Source organism: Aptenodytes forsteri, unplaced genomic scaffold, assembly GCF_000699145.1.
Source record: "Aptenodytes forsteri isolate BGI_AS27 unplaced genomic scaffold, ASM69914v1 Scaffold142, whole genome shotgun sequence".
Classification (NCBI taxonomy): Eukaryota; Metazoa; Chordata; class Aves; order Sphenisciformes; family Spheniscidae; genus Aptenodytes; species Aptenodytes forsteri.
In genome coordinates, this window is record NW_008794598.1 from 2,626,688 (window position 1) to 2,641,928 (window position 15,241).

General features: G+C 41.6%; 1 protein-coding gene across 2 annotated transcripts in view; it reads right to left on the minus strand.

The window, feature by feature from the left end:
- Positions 1–15,241, minus strand: part of SRGAP2 (SLIT-ROBO Rho GTPase activating protein 2) — a 109,215-nt gene that overhangs the window by 22,857 nt on the left and 71,117 nt on the right. For both annotated transcript variants that reach the window (XM_009272766.2, XM_019470375.1), the window contains exons 7-12: positions 14,858–15,082; positions 13,068–13,169; positions 11,525–11,722; positions 6,792–6,876; positions 3,990–4,017; positions 1,985–2,015 (exon numbers count right to left, since the gene is read on the minus strand). In XM_009272766.2, the coding sequence (XP_009271041.1) occupies positions 1,985–2,015; positions 3,990–4,017; positions 6,792–6,876; positions 11,525–11,722; positions 13,068–13,169; positions 14,858–15,082 (669 nt within the window). The remainder of the gene's footprint in view (positions 1–1,984; positions 2,016–3,989; positions 4,018–6,791; positions 6,877–11,524; positions 11,723–13,067; positions 13,170–14,857; positions 15,083–15,241) is intronic.

Here is a 15,241-nt window from a genome sequence, read left to right on the forward strand (position 1 = left end):
GTTGGGGGGGGGGGGGAGGGGGAGAAAAAAAAAAGAATGGAAAGCAAATTTATCCTCTCATCTGCTATATTCTGCTTCCATGCAGTTCCAGTTGTGTTTAGTGTCTGGACTGATTACCAAACATCTCAAATACGAGCAATTTCAGGATTGCAAACTCCTGCTATTTTGTCACAAACATTTAAAATAGCTCATCAGTACCCTACAGTCACAATCCACTAAGGTGCACCATACAGGTGCTGCTCATGGAAAACACTGTTTTCAGTCCAAACACAGTAAAACCTCCTAGGTCGCCAGTTTCCAGCTTAAACAACTTTTAATTGAGACTTTCAGCATGGAAACAAGCCTTTACGCTTCCCTAGTCTCTGCTTCACAGCATCACAGCTTACTCTTCAGACAACTGAATTTCTGCAATGTCTGCAGTTATTCCTCCCATTTTGGGGAACAGCAACTAAGCAACAGAAGTGCTGCAGTTTGCTTAAGGCCAGATGCCAGTGATTAAATTTACCGTGTGATTAAAACTTCCAAGCTTCTGTTTATGTATAGCCTCTTCTGCGGTAGTTTAGGACAGCAATGCCTCTAATTTATATCAAAATGTTCACTTGTTAGGATGCTACAGTATCACATTTGAATCGGCTCAAAAGGATGACAGCCCTCTGCTCAAAAATATGTATAAAAAACCCAGTTCAACCATTTTCCCAACTTGTTTACGTTTAATTTTTTTTGTTTTATTGAACTGTCATAGAACTTGGTCATATAGTGACAATTAATAATTTCTCTACTAATTAGCCATAGCCAGTTAGAACTAGTTTTCTACATGCTGTACAGAACACCACCAACCAATTAAGAATACTTCAGAAGCCATTCTGCCACTCAACTGGCCCCTGAAGACATGCTTTATTAATAATAATCCAAACAGCATTATAACCCCCCAGACTTATTTTGGAGTTTGACAGGAGGAACCCAGAGAGAAGCACATATTCTGGGTCCCCAGCAGAGATTAAAACTCTCAGAGCAGTTATGTTTTAAACTGCTAGGTCACAATCAAAAAAACCCCATTAAAACCACATGCAAGTGATTTCATGTAGGTTACTGCGAGCTGTGGATTCAGTGTTTGCAGACAGATTAATTTTTAATTTAGGTTTCCAAATCGGAGACCAGTCTGTCAGGTCTACTCGAGTCAGAATGTGTTTCTGAGAGACCTCAAAAACTGCTTATGAAAATGGCAATCAAGACACACACATACTTCATTTTCAGCATAGGAAAGGACCATTTTTAGAGCATCAGTAAAGGAACAATTAAGCTCAGAAAATGAAAAAGGTTTGACTCTGCACACCGAAAAGACAACCTGCTCTCTTACTTAATTTCCAATATACAGGGATCCTAAAAACTACAAAGCAACACCCCAAGACAGACTGTATGAAATGAAATTCCAAGCCAAATTTTGTCTTTACAGCATCAACAAGAAGTATTTTGGGTTTTCCCCTATCTCAAAGAAACATATTTTAGCTTGTCAGGTACTAAGAAGTAACAAATTATCCACCACAGCCAGGAAAACAAAGCATCGCTGTTTAAGTCTTTATTACAAGAAGGCACAACAAGCGAGCAGTTACCGGTTTAATAGCATTGCAGTGGGATACCAGTGAAAATAAAGGGAAAGGGTACAAAGAAACAACAGCATGAAACCCATAAACCGTGACTGTCCAGACAGCTCAAGGCTGTTTGCCATTTTTGGTTCCAGGTCTGTCAAAACACAGAGTAAAATGATTTTAAATTTTTGTCAAAGAAAATGAATCAAGGCTATGGATCCATGTTTTATTGATTTCAGTTACTGAACAAGCAGACACCAGTTCCACTTGAACAAGACTGAAAAGGTCCATGTAAGAGAGGGAGGGAAGGATAAAAACACTTCCCTGTTTTCCATCTATCCTCCTCTACGCAAACACACATCTATCTCTGTTTTGTTACTTAAGGAAATGTTTATTACCTGCTTCCTTATGGTGGAGCTGCGCCTGCCGCTGATGAGATCAGAACCACCCATTGGTGCAGGAGGGAAAAACAGAACAGAAAAGTCAAGATAATCCTCTACTATCATCGTCCTCCTTTGTTCAGTATTCCAAACCACGCGTATTTTGGAGGAGGGAAGGAGCCAGATATACAAGTCAATCATAATGACTTAGTCTCATTCAATTTACGGAACTTCAGAAAGATTTTGAGTGACTTTAAATCACTAAAAACCTGAAATAGACACAAGGGAGTCCACAGCTTTGACAAAAGATTACCCTTGACATTTTAATTCCAACCATATGGAAATCTGTTATACAGGGCTCCTTCTTCAAGATGAAGTTTGTTATAAATTGCACATAGCTGTTCTCTGAAAGAGCCACTCTACAGAGGGGAGAAGCAGGTGGGCGCATGCTGGTTCCTACTGTGCTGTTAACAGCGGCCATTGTGGAGTCTTTATTAGAGTTTCTGATAAGACTTCAAATAAATAAATAAAACAAACCCCCTCTAACACCAGCGCACGCTAGCCAGGCTAAGCCTTTTCAGTATAAACCATGACGGTCTCATTTATTTATGTTGGTAGACATTAATTGTAGAAAAATAGGAAAAAAGCCTTTGCCAGGATTTTTCCCTCAAAATTTATCACTGGGGTTTAAAATTCCTACAGTTTCTTGTAAAAATGAAGCATGAGAGATAACAGTAGAGAGGCCCTAACGTATCACTCAAGCCAATTCCCTGCTAGGGCAGATGGCTGCTGAATTATAAATAAGGTGATTAGAACTGAGATTTTTAAAAAGACTGTACAGTGTGTTAATTCAGGGGAAATTCCTTTTATAAAAATCAAAAACACTGAATGAAAAAAAAAAAAGAAATCAGATTCCATGGGCTGTCACAGACAATAAGGTCTATTTTAAACTATTAGCAGTAATGATTCTTTGATATTTAAAATTGTTTCATGATGAACAATATTTTATTATTACAGATGTCAGGCTCTAATTAGGACCTGTCAGCTTTGCTTTGCTGCAAGGAATATGAAAAGTAGTAATGACTCCAGATCAGTAGCAATCACCTTCCTTTTGTTAACAAGGCAGGATGATGCACAGCCCCTACTCCAGCTCCTCGTGCCCAGCGGAGCCCCTTGAATCCATCAATTTGGAGATGGAGATTTGTTATGTTTTGTAAAAACCCCATCAGGAGAAGCTTAGTTATGGTTCTGTAATTGGTCCTAATTATAAATGAAAAGTTTATTCTCCGTGACTTCTATACTGCTGCAATCCAGTTCCACGGCACAGCAGAGAGCGTCAACGGGACAAAGAGTTTTCCGATTTACGTTAACTCAGCCCCGTACACCAACCATGTGGATAAAACCCTGCAGAGTCACGGGCCCATCTCCCCTACAGAAACAGGAATGTGTTTATAAAAATCTTCAATAGTTCGAAGAATACTTCTCTGGGTGACAGCGCCAAATTAAACAGTTTCTCACACCTGCCCATCCCCTTCCTGATCTGGGGCAAGGAAAAGTGCAAGACCTCCATGTATCTCCCCCCGCCCCGGCGATTTTTAACCCCAATCAGTTTCCCAACCTGTTGCAACAGGCAGCCCTGCCAGCAGGTGTACTGCCGCAACTGCGGCGGCTGCACAGGGCAGCAACAAGCAAGGAGAGGTGTTTAAGCAGGCACTGCATCAAAAGAAATATTCATTACTCAGCTGACCAGAGGTTACTAAACATAGGTATGAGCTGTGCCACCACCTTGCACTGATGTAGGTAATAGCGATGGTATTTAAAGCCATATTAACTAGTAGGGATTTGCTTATGTATTAGCTAAATTAATACCTTTTTCTAACAGATACATGTCCTGGGCTGGTAACTAAAAAGGTATTAATTTAGCTAACAGATACATGTCCTGGGCTGGTAACTGATCTGGAATGGCAATGACCAATTTGCATCAGGTTTTCCTTAAAAAAATGATTCCCTGAGCCGCACCTACCTGGCAAGGGAGCAGTCAGTCCTTTGACCTGTTAAGACAACAAAGAAATACAGCATTAGGAGAAAGGAACAGGAAAATACTTTCAACTGCTTTGTAAAGCCAGTTTTGGAAGGAGGTGGAGGAGAAAAACCATCAGAGAGGGAGGGAGCAGCTCTGAGGAGCCGGGCAGGGGCCGTCCTCCCCAGGAGCGCTGCTGGGGAGACCACCAAAGCCCACCCCCGCCGGCACAGCTCCTCCGCGGCCGACCAGGAAACACAGCAAACAGCTCAGGCTGCCCGAGGACTCTTTCTTTGGAAAGCATTGTTTTTGAAAATTAATTCCCTGTGCATTCTAATTGTTGACTTCTGCTGCCAAAAAACTGGGCTTGTCAACCTCTCCCTCCCTCTCCCTTCCCAGGGGAATTGGTGGGGCAAGAGATTATACTTTATAAAGCCACTTAGTAAGATTGAAAACATTCACGGATTTGTTAGCCCACAGACTGAACGTGCTGGCATTAAGCTATTTTGGGAGACAGACGTTTAATGATATTTTCCACAAACATTTATAAAAACGTTCCATTAACTTGCACTGAGTTTGCAAGGAAGCAGCCAAGCTAACGACTACTGCTAATGCAGGCATCTTTTCAAAATAGCACAACAAGGAGTAAGAGAGACAGAAAACTAGTATGTGCCTTTGGGAATTGTACAGGCCAGATCTTTTCCTAGTATAGATCATCATCAGTGAAACCATACTGATTTACAATAGCTGAAAATCCACCTTCCCTACGATGCCTTCCTGTTCCTGGGGAGACGGAAGAATGAACGAGGGAAATGTCTAATTGCTGATGGCTGACAATTAGTTGAACACATCCCGATAGCCACTTTCCTCTCCCCACGTAAAGCCAAAACAGTGCATAATTTACATGAAAATGTTATTCTGAAGCAGAATTTCCAGCCATCTGTCCCATTTCCATCATAGAATATTCATATATATAAATTACATGGCTGTGGCAACATCAAGGGGCTCCTACATTAGGGTGACAAATGTGTACAGTAGGCAGGGACATAATTACTTGTAGATAGGAAGACGTGCTGCTATTTTTATTACTGGAACTTGTCATCTTTAGATTAAGGTAATTTGCAAGAGGACTAATAAATGTCACCTGAGGATGGGGCAAAGAAGAATAAAAATCGTAACAAAACCATGAATTTTCCAGGGACTGAAGACATGCAGCTGTATGCACATTTTTCAGTAAAGCTTCTAACCGTGCTCTGGGGACTTGTGAAAGGAATTTTATTTGCCCATTTTCCAATTAAGTGACATTTTATGGGTAAGCCTAGGCACGGTCCCCAGTTCATACCATTAACCTGCTTAACGTGGTTTTGGAGACAAAACGTACCTCCCTTTCTCAGCTCCTTTTGATTTTACAGATGACAGAAGTGATTTTTTGCAGAAGCTGCTGGAGCTCACCCTGACACACACTGGGTCCCTTCACAGAGTGACTGAGAAAGCTCTGGTATTGCAAAGCAACCACAAAAAAACCCCAGAAGCAGCCTTTAAATCTACATAGCAATACAGAAATCACATTTAATTTCCTCTTCTTTTCCCCCGACCACAGCTTGAGATGGGTTCAAGGGGCAGGCAGGTTAAGAGGAAATAGGTCTCGGTATGCAGAGGTCAGCTATGATCCAGGAATGTGATTAGTCACAGGGGCAGCATGGGTGTCATTTGGAGATATTTAGAGGCAGGAGAAAAATACCCTAAGGACATAGATCTTTGGCTTCATCCACCCTTTTTACAGGACAGCTGAAGAGACGAGCAACTTTAAACAATAAAGCACAAAAAGATGACAATGTCCTTTCCTTACCTTCTAGTGGTTTGGGTCTGATAAACATGAAACTCTTAAATACTGTAGCAATAAGTATTTTAATTTTATAGTGCATTTTTAAACTGAAAGCGAAGCACTTCAAAGACCACATGCTGTTTAAGTTTTCATTCAGAAGATTTGCACACCATAAGCTGTGGGGAGTCCAGTTAAGTTACATATCAAAACACAAGCCCTGCTCCAGCATATAAACCCAGGAACGAGTGGAGCCATTTTTTGACCTGACATTTAGACTGTTAAAACCTTCTCCTCTCCAAACACGAGGCAGACAGGTTTCTATGGAAACTTGGATGCATAGTTTAAGCGTGTTTGGCCAACAGGATTTGCCCATACCATGAAGGGAAAGAAATCTTCCTTTGTTCTGACGCTAATAGCAAATGGATATTCAGTTCTGGCTGCTGCCCCTCGCCTAATGCCCTCTAGATAAGCAACGTATTTTATGCTCTGAAATTTGTTTGTTATTCTCCTAATAAAAGCCTGTGCTCACATACATTAGTTTGGTCTGAATTGAACCCACAGAGGTGAGAAGCAGCTAGACACCCATGCAAATGAAACTTCTGACCAGCTTAACAAGGCAATACTTCTCAACTAACCAGTAAACCGTAAATCACAAGGTTTACTCCAATACAGATTATTAAGTGAGAAGCAGAATGTGCATGTATGGGGAGAGGACGGGATGAACAAATGGGCATATGCTTCATTTTAACAAATAAGTGATGCACATTAGTGATTCATTAAGCATTTTCCGTTCACCATTAATCAAACAGCCATGTAGGTCATTTGGCTTCTCCATCGTGCAGATCGGAAAAATAAATTCATAAAACATGAGTATGTCCACTTTGCATCAGTAATCCAAGACCGCTAAACTCAGTCAGCTGACTAATTCAATAAGTGCAATAGCCTGGCTAATAGCAGTGATGAGCGGGTCCCAGACTCACTTTCTCCCAGGGTCTTCTGAAGAAGGTCGTGTTTGGCTTGGAGCTTCGTTATCAGGTTCCTGCCTTCCAGATACTCCTTCATTTTCTGTGAAGGTGGAAAATAAACAAGATCATGAGTGGGCAATTAATTTCTTCGATTGCATCTTTAGGTTACTGGATGCTGAGCATAATGCTGAAGTACAGAATTACACTGAAATTTGCGGTGCAAAAGATGCACCAAGTCCTCCTGCTTTATGTATCTATGCAAATCTGAAGCTCGGTCCATACGTATCTGCAGTGCAATTTCTATTGTTTCACTGTGGAATCAGCTGAATGTTTGGCATCTTTTAGACATCTGAGAAGCTGTCATGCATCTCCTCTCCAGACAGGGTGAAATGGAAATACACTTCCCTCACGCGTCACAGGCAACTGAATGAGCAATCTGTTTTAACAAACTAAAAGGCTGCTACTGTGCTTATTCTCTCACTTAACCTCTCTCACCCCACTTTACTTGTCAAATAGTGTGTCTGCCTCCATGCTGGATGATACACAGGGTTGCAGGGGGAGGCACGGGACAAAACAAATAAAGATATTATTTAAGTTCAGATTTGTTCTCTCGGTGAAATATTATATAATCGTGCAGTCATTTTTCCCACTTCTTTCTGATTTTTCACAGCTCTGCAAATGCTAGTTTTTCACAGCTCTTTCATCTCTTATTTTGCAGTTCAGAACAGCATTATTTATCTTCACCGTGCTGCAGCACATAAAATACTCTGCTGTACAGTAGCCATCCACATTATAATTAGGACATGTTTACACTCAAAAATACATAAATAGCACATAACTCTTCAAATACCACAGGCCAGTCTTTAGAAACAGAAGATATTTTAAAAATTCAACTAGCAAAATGAACACAAAAAGGATTCTCATTTAATAATTAAATGTTCCAGTTCTTGTCTTCACCTTTCCCCAATTCCATCCACTTTCTTCCACTTCTGGTCTAGTATTGCCAAATTAGACTGCAAATCCTTCAGGTAAAAAAAAAAAATTGTATTTTAGCTAAGAGTGCCTGGACCCTGAGCAATATATACAGACACTGCGACACTACTGAGGGTGGGGGGAAACCGTCCAGGAGCTAACGAAGTTTCCATTATGGGCTCCCCAGCAGTAGTGTGCACTGACACGACAAAAATGGCTGAGCTGGGGGCTTTAATTAACTGCCAAAAATCTGTGTTTTATGTCCCTTTGGTTGACAACATTGGAAGAAAAATTTCACAAGAATTAAGTCCCTTTGGAGACTCTCAGCACTTCCTGCTTCCTATACTAATACTTCAACTTTTTTGTTGTTGTTTTAGAAGAAAACAGGAAGCGTGATCACTGTGGCAAAAAAAAAAAGTTAACCATATTTTTTGGAATTTCCCTGTAGAATTTGTTTGCCAAGCCCCAACTATGTATTTTGCTAAATCAGTTAAATTTTTGCATCAAATCGTGACAGAAGAAAACATGAAGAGTATAAGCTGCAAAAATAACCAGAGAATTTGAAGTGGGGATTTGAGGATAAATCTGGTTCTGGGAGGTGCCGAGCTCCCCGTCTCAAAGTCACGATCAGGCAAAGAGACAGAAGGGCCTGAAGGCTCCAAATAGCCCTAACAGAAGCTTAAAGATCAGCAAATCAACTTGATTTGGAAGAGGGTTAAGCTTCCCTTTGAAGCAGATATAAAAAACTTAAGCTCAGCCCACCGATGGCTGCGGCCCATCGCGGGGCAGGCGGATTCCCTGCGCCGGGCTGCGGGGCAGGGCAGGGCAGAGGCATGCTGCTGGCACTCGCAGGTGCTGTGGCTGATCGCTCCGGCTTTGAGGCATTTGCCACGGTCACATGAAGAACATCGCCTGCCCGCAGACGGGTACCAGGGGTTGTTTTAAAGGAGAAAGAGATAAGGTTCCTATCCAGCGCAGTATTTCATGCGTTCTTTCTATTTCCTCATGCCTAACATTCTGTACCCTGCCTATTACCAGTATGCTTATGAAAAAATAAGCAATTTCAAAATAAGGCTTCAGGCTTTTTTCAATGAATTAAAGATCCACCAGCATTTGATTTCTGGCTTAATAAAACCAGTCAAAAAAAAAAAAAATTCAAACTATGGGAGAACTCCTAAGGATTTCGTTTCTGGCAGAGCACAGCTGGAGTCAGACTAAGCACAATCAGACACAAAGCAGTAGAAACGTCCTCAAGTCACATTATTTCCGCACTGTAAAAATTAAGAGGTGAAGATCTCTTATCAGCCAGAGACGGTGAACATTTTGCACCTACCACTCCCTCAAAACCATGCAACTTTGACAGCCTCTCCAAGCCCAAACTCATTGCAGTATTTTTCCAGCAAGAACCAGTTGTCAGGTGGCATACATAATGAAGCGAAATGCAAACTAGATCATATCTTCCTGCCTTGTGGGAAAGGAGATTTTATGCTTTTGAGGCTATAAAGAAAAACAGTTTCTGTCACTGTCCCACATCCTTAACTGTCTCCAATCTGGAAAGCTCAGCAGTTTTCCTCCCTCCCTCCGCCCCCCAAGAACGACTTCAAACAAGGCACTCGATTGAAGGAGCGGGTGAATCAGATCCCCGCTCCCCTGCTAGCGACTGAACGTGGGAACAGTGGCACATTGACACAACCGGCATGACATTTCTGTAGGATTGATTAGCAGGGGAACTTTATATAATACTTACCCATGTCTTAAGAGTTTGGTAATAATAAATTTACATTAATTTTTAAAGCACTTCACAGAATGAGCATTGTACTGGGTTTTAATCTTTCTAGAGGAAAAAATAATTTCGACTAAGAACTAAAATTATCCCCTGTTTTAGAGGTAAAAAGAATCAAATCATTCATTCCCCTTTTCACTTCTCAGGTAGGGCGGAGTGCCAGCTGTATTACAATTAGCAGTACCATTTCAGCTCTGACAGGCATCCTCACGCTAGCTCCGATTTTGCCGGCTCGGGAAGCAGGACTGTAGCCATGGCAGCGGCAGGGCCCGCCTGCCCGGCACCCAGGACACATCCCTGGATTTCAGCTCCCTGAAGTCGCTGCTGCTTCCCTGCTTTAGCTACCTGCATTAGCTTAGTGCTAAGTCAATCATCATTCCTATGCTTTTCACCGACACGGGGAAGTTTAAGCTTATATTCTGAATACAAATCTTCCTTCAAAGCCCTAACAGAGCCATCTCGGCACCAGCGTGCAATGATATGCCTCTAGTGCAAATACAGCTTACACCAGCGTAGAGATACTACAGTCAGTACTCCTTCAATTAAATTCCCATGGTGGCATCACTATATTTACCTAAGAGCTCTGCCTAGCTAGCAATGCAGTACGTGGAATTTCCAACTTGAGTTACATAGTAATATGGAATAGTCTTTCAAATTAGTATTTTTCTTCCAGTTCACATCCCTCAGCATTTAGCACATCATAAGGTACGAGGGGATTTAACTCTATTCTGCACTACAGTTTGTTTTTTCCCCCTACACAAAGAATGCCTCGCCCATATTGCTACACAGCTCTGCCCTCAGTCTCATTAATACTCATCTGAGCATTTTCTCATACACTGAAAAAACTGCTCCTTATAGATTCAAAGCTTGAAATCCTTATAAAGGATATTTTTATAAGTCTGGTCAACAGTAGATCAATCAAGCGTCTGATTAGGCTGGTTAAAGAGGGCCTCCATGAACGGCTTCGTTCTGTTGATAGTTATTTTACTCACGTTGCGCAGGACATGACAGATTGCACCCCTGCTTACTGAGACGGCTCCGCAGTCCTGCTGGGACCTCACTGCTCTGCAGCGGGATACTAACACGATGAAATGGAAAAATATTACATCCAAATAAAGTCCGGGGTTCGGTCTCCTATTTGAACCTACAACAGTCCCTCTCCAGAGAGGGAATGCTCAGAGTTCAATTAAAAAATCATTTTTCTAGTTTCATAACCCTGGGCAGGGTGGTCAATCCCTTCTTAATTGAATCAGTTTCTCCACCCACTTTTCTCAATAGCCAGTTTCACCTTCTACGAAGGCTTTTTAATTTTTCTAAGTCAAGGCCCGACAGAAACCATCCTGCCAGCTAGTGTAATTTGCACAGAAACTTCAGACTTCTAACCAGCCACACCGTTCTTGGAATAGGAATGCAAAGGGCAGTCAGTATAGCAAAAGATGCCCAAAGGAACGACAAAGTAACCAGGATAAGAGGTATGATTTTCATCTGCTATTTTGAAATATTTTTTAAATGGAAGCAAATGCAACAGTTTAACATAAATCTAAATCATACCATAGTCTGGTATGAAATTCAATATAAATAGCCCTTAGCATCTTGTAAAAACGTATCGACACAATTAAAAGCTTATGTGAGCTGAAATTGTAAGATGATGATAACAAGAAATGAAAGAGCTAAACATTCTTTTAGTTTGAATTATTTTTGAAAATTGATATTTACAAGCTATTAAGTTCTTTCTCAGACAATTCCTTTTTACATGCAGAAGAAATCAAGTTTTACACAATTTATCCACAGACTAAGTTTGCATCAACACAGGTATCCCAATACATTTGTAAAGAATGCAAAGCACCCATTTTTAAAACCTAATATGCTTGCTCTGCTTGTCCAAAACCAATTACAGAAGCATTTCTGTAAGATGATAGCCTCAATTTGCACTCTCTTGTGAGTATAATTCTAAATACATTATACGTGCTTATACTGAAAATTAACTTCTTACTGTGAAATAGAACTGCTCTGTCTCCTGCTGGTTGGCCCGTCTCTTGGCAATGCTCGGTTTGCTCATGAACGTTTCCGAGACAGTGGATTTAACAGACTCCATAGAGTTGCTGTACTGAAAGCAGTCAGAGACATCAAAGTCCTCTATTGTGACTATATCCTGGATTGTCTGGAGTGTAGCTTCCATAGTCTTCTTAACCTGTCCAGCAAGAACGAGAGTACTTCAAAAATGAAGATAGCATGTTGCAAGTAAAAAACAGAGGCAGTAAGTACCCTAGAGCATTTTACTAACAAACAGACATTACTGGTTTCACATCCTGTGTGCCATAACTAAGGTCCAAGTTTTGCACATTAACAGCACAATCCATATAAACAAAAAGCTGGCAGCACACGGAACCTGCCAGTAGGAAAACACCTGTAATCTTACAGGCTGGGATGAGGAGATGTGTGCTGGTTTTGGCTGGGGTAGAGTTAGTTTTCTTCATAGTAGCTGGTATGGGGCTGTATTTTGGATTTGTGCTGGAAACAGCGCTGATAACACAGGGATGTTTTAGTGACTGCTGAGCAGTGCTGACACACAGTCAAGGCCTTTTCTGCTCCTCACCCCGCCCCACCAGCGAGCAGGCTGGGGGGGGCACAAGGAGTTGGGAGGGGACACGGCCGGGACAGCTGACCCCAACTGACCAATGGGATATCCCACACCATATGACGTCATGCTCAGCAATAAACAGCTGGGGGAAGAAGAAAGAAGGGAGGATGTTCAGAGTGATGGCGTTTGTCTTCCCAAGTCACCGTTACGCACGATGGAGCCCTGCTTTCCTGGCGATGGCTGAACGCCTGCCTGCCCATGGGAAGAAGCGAATGAATTCCTTGGTTTGCTTCGCTTGCGTGCGCAGCTTTTGCTTTACCTTTAAACCGTCTTTACCGCAACCCATGAGTTTTCTCACTTTTACTCTTCTGATTCCCTCCCCCATCCCACCAGGGGGGAGTGAGCGAGCGGCTGGGTGGGGCACAGGACTTTGTGGCTCTAAATTTTTACTGAAGGCCAGAATCAACTTCCTAGACATAAAGGAGTCGCAAATTTTGCCCAAGGAGGATTAAAAATGCTTCAACACAGAGGTGCAGATCAGGTATTTTGACCTGTTCCCAAACAAATGCCATTGATCTAGTCTTCTCATCTTAGATGACCAATTAAACAAAAATTAGCTCTTACCTTAAGTTATGCAAATTCAGTCTTCACTTCAAAACATTAAATTCCCCTTTTCCTATTAGCTATTCAAATACAACTTTTGCAACATAGCCAGCCCTAACAACTTAAGGATAGGAAAAGAGATACTTGTGGGTATTTTAAAGGATCCTCTCCATGCACCCAGTTTTCATGTGAAATCACACACAAATATACTGCTGGCCTCAGTTGCCTTATTCTTGAATTTTACCACAAGTTTTCATAGAAGAGGATCAGAGAAACTAGATTCTTCCTTAACTAGCCCCCAGTCCACACTGGAAGTAGGAAAAGGGTTGTTGATTTGGGTTGTTTAGCTCACCTCTTCATTTTCAATCTTAAGCGTAGATAATCTAGACTGCAATTGCTGGCACCTCTGCACTAACTCACTCTGGACCGGTTGTTGGGCACACAGCTGCGACTCCTGGAAGAGAAACAGCACAGTTTTCAGAGGGCTAGGAAAAAAAACCCCACATAATCAAGAACACTGCAAATAGTTCATTCTATTAGTATAAACAAACATCCTCCAAAGTGCTTAATTTTAATTCTTTGTAGCCCTGGATTTCAACCAGTGGAAAAGGCCTGTGTTCTACCAAATTGCAGTTCACTTCCCAACTGTGCTGAAAAGTAAGCAAGAGAGAGAACATGAACATCAAAGAAGAACTAGAAAAAATTAGCTACTTTCAGCAATGTAAGCTTGTCACGAGTTTTGAAAGTCTGAAGGTCCTCTCTCACAGATATTAGGCTAAATCACACCCTAAAACCTCAAGGAGAAGCGAGTGTGCTTGTTAGCACATCAAGAAGAATTTGGTTCAATACATTATCCAGGCGTCCTGGGGCAGGGGTATGAGTGGCTGAGCTTGCTCAGCTGAACTACCTGTACACTACAGGTACGAGTCACTATTTAATGAATGCAGTGAAGTCGAAATATAAAATGAACAGGTTAGGGACCTGTCAAATATGCCAGAACAGTGGGCTTCCCTGTACTGTTAAGAATTAGTCTTATTTCACAGCATGAGGCAGCTTTTCCTTTTAGTTTGGTATTTGGTTTTTTTTAAAGGAAAACATTGACCTCATTGCATAAGGCTATTGTCTAAAGACAGAAATTGGAATTGGTATACGTGCATGTGTGTGATAAGACTCCATCATATATTCCATCTGGTATATGCAGGACCATTGCAACAAGACTATCAGCCTGCATTTATAAACACTCATTCGGCCTTGAGAAGAACCAAGATAAATGATTCAGCGCATGTGAGCTGTTAACCGAATGACAGTCTGCAGGTAATTCTTTTTCTTCCCATGATCTTACAGGATACTACCAAAGCACAGAAAAACCGAGAAAGGTCATTTGCAGTCTGAGGGTTTCACTTAAGAGGGAAGAGACAAAGAGAAGCCTTAAGCAGCGACTGTAAGAAGAGGCTGGCTGCAAGAGACCATCCTTACAGTTTTTCCTCAGTGTTCAGGAGGATATCTAGAAATCCAACCAATTGACCTAAATTATTACATTGTACATGTGTTCCCGTTTAGATTTGTGAACCGGTTTCAGCTTGCGCGACTTTAAACAGTTCCCAGATGAGTAACCACATCTTGATAAACCTATAAAGAGAGAGATTTTCATTGCCAAAAATGAAAGTTCTCTGACTGCCTTGTCTCACAACGAAGATGCATAAAGCACCACTATAAACCATTTGTGCTCCAAGATTACACACTCAAATGCCTTAAAAACCAGCATTCAAGTCTCTTACCTCGTTGCCCCTTCAAATCTCTAACTTCAGAGTCTGTCTCAGGGTGCAGAGGTTAACTGTGGCTTGAACGAGAAGTTAAAACAAAGTTTCCTATCTACATTTAGTATTGTACCTAATTAAGCATTTTCATCTTCAGTAGCTTTAATAGTCAAAAAGTGAGAGTCAGTCGTATTCAGACATCCGTGCCATGAGACTCTGCTTAATCTTCAAATCAGCTCCCTTTTCCAAGGCTCCCTTCTACCTCCCAAAAATAGAGCCAAACAGGTGGCCTTTTAGTGGGTCTATCTATCAAAGACGAGGGAAGTAAACAGGCAAAGCTGCAAGTGTTTACAGAGCTAGAGCTGGAGGAGGAATATAAACTGACCATATCCCCCATATGCGGCTGAAACTCAAACTTCATGGGCGGACAGAAGACATTGTTGTACATCTCCATCAGGCGCTGCTTATCACTGTTGGCATCCAGGTTCTCAACGGCGTTTTCAATGGCATCCAGACCCTCATGCTTTGACTGCTCCAGGTTTAGCTCAGCAGACAAGAATGTCCTGAGAGCTCTGTTGAGGCTAGCGTGGTATCCCAGGTCACAACACTGCTGGAAAAAGACACACAATTCCATATGAATAATCGAAGAAATTCTGTAATGGAAATTAAAATGTTTCCGAAGCCAGAAGTTATATAAATGGATAACAAGTTGTAGATATTTTACCATCTTCTAAGTACCAGAGCGGTCTCACATCTCTCATTGATCGCA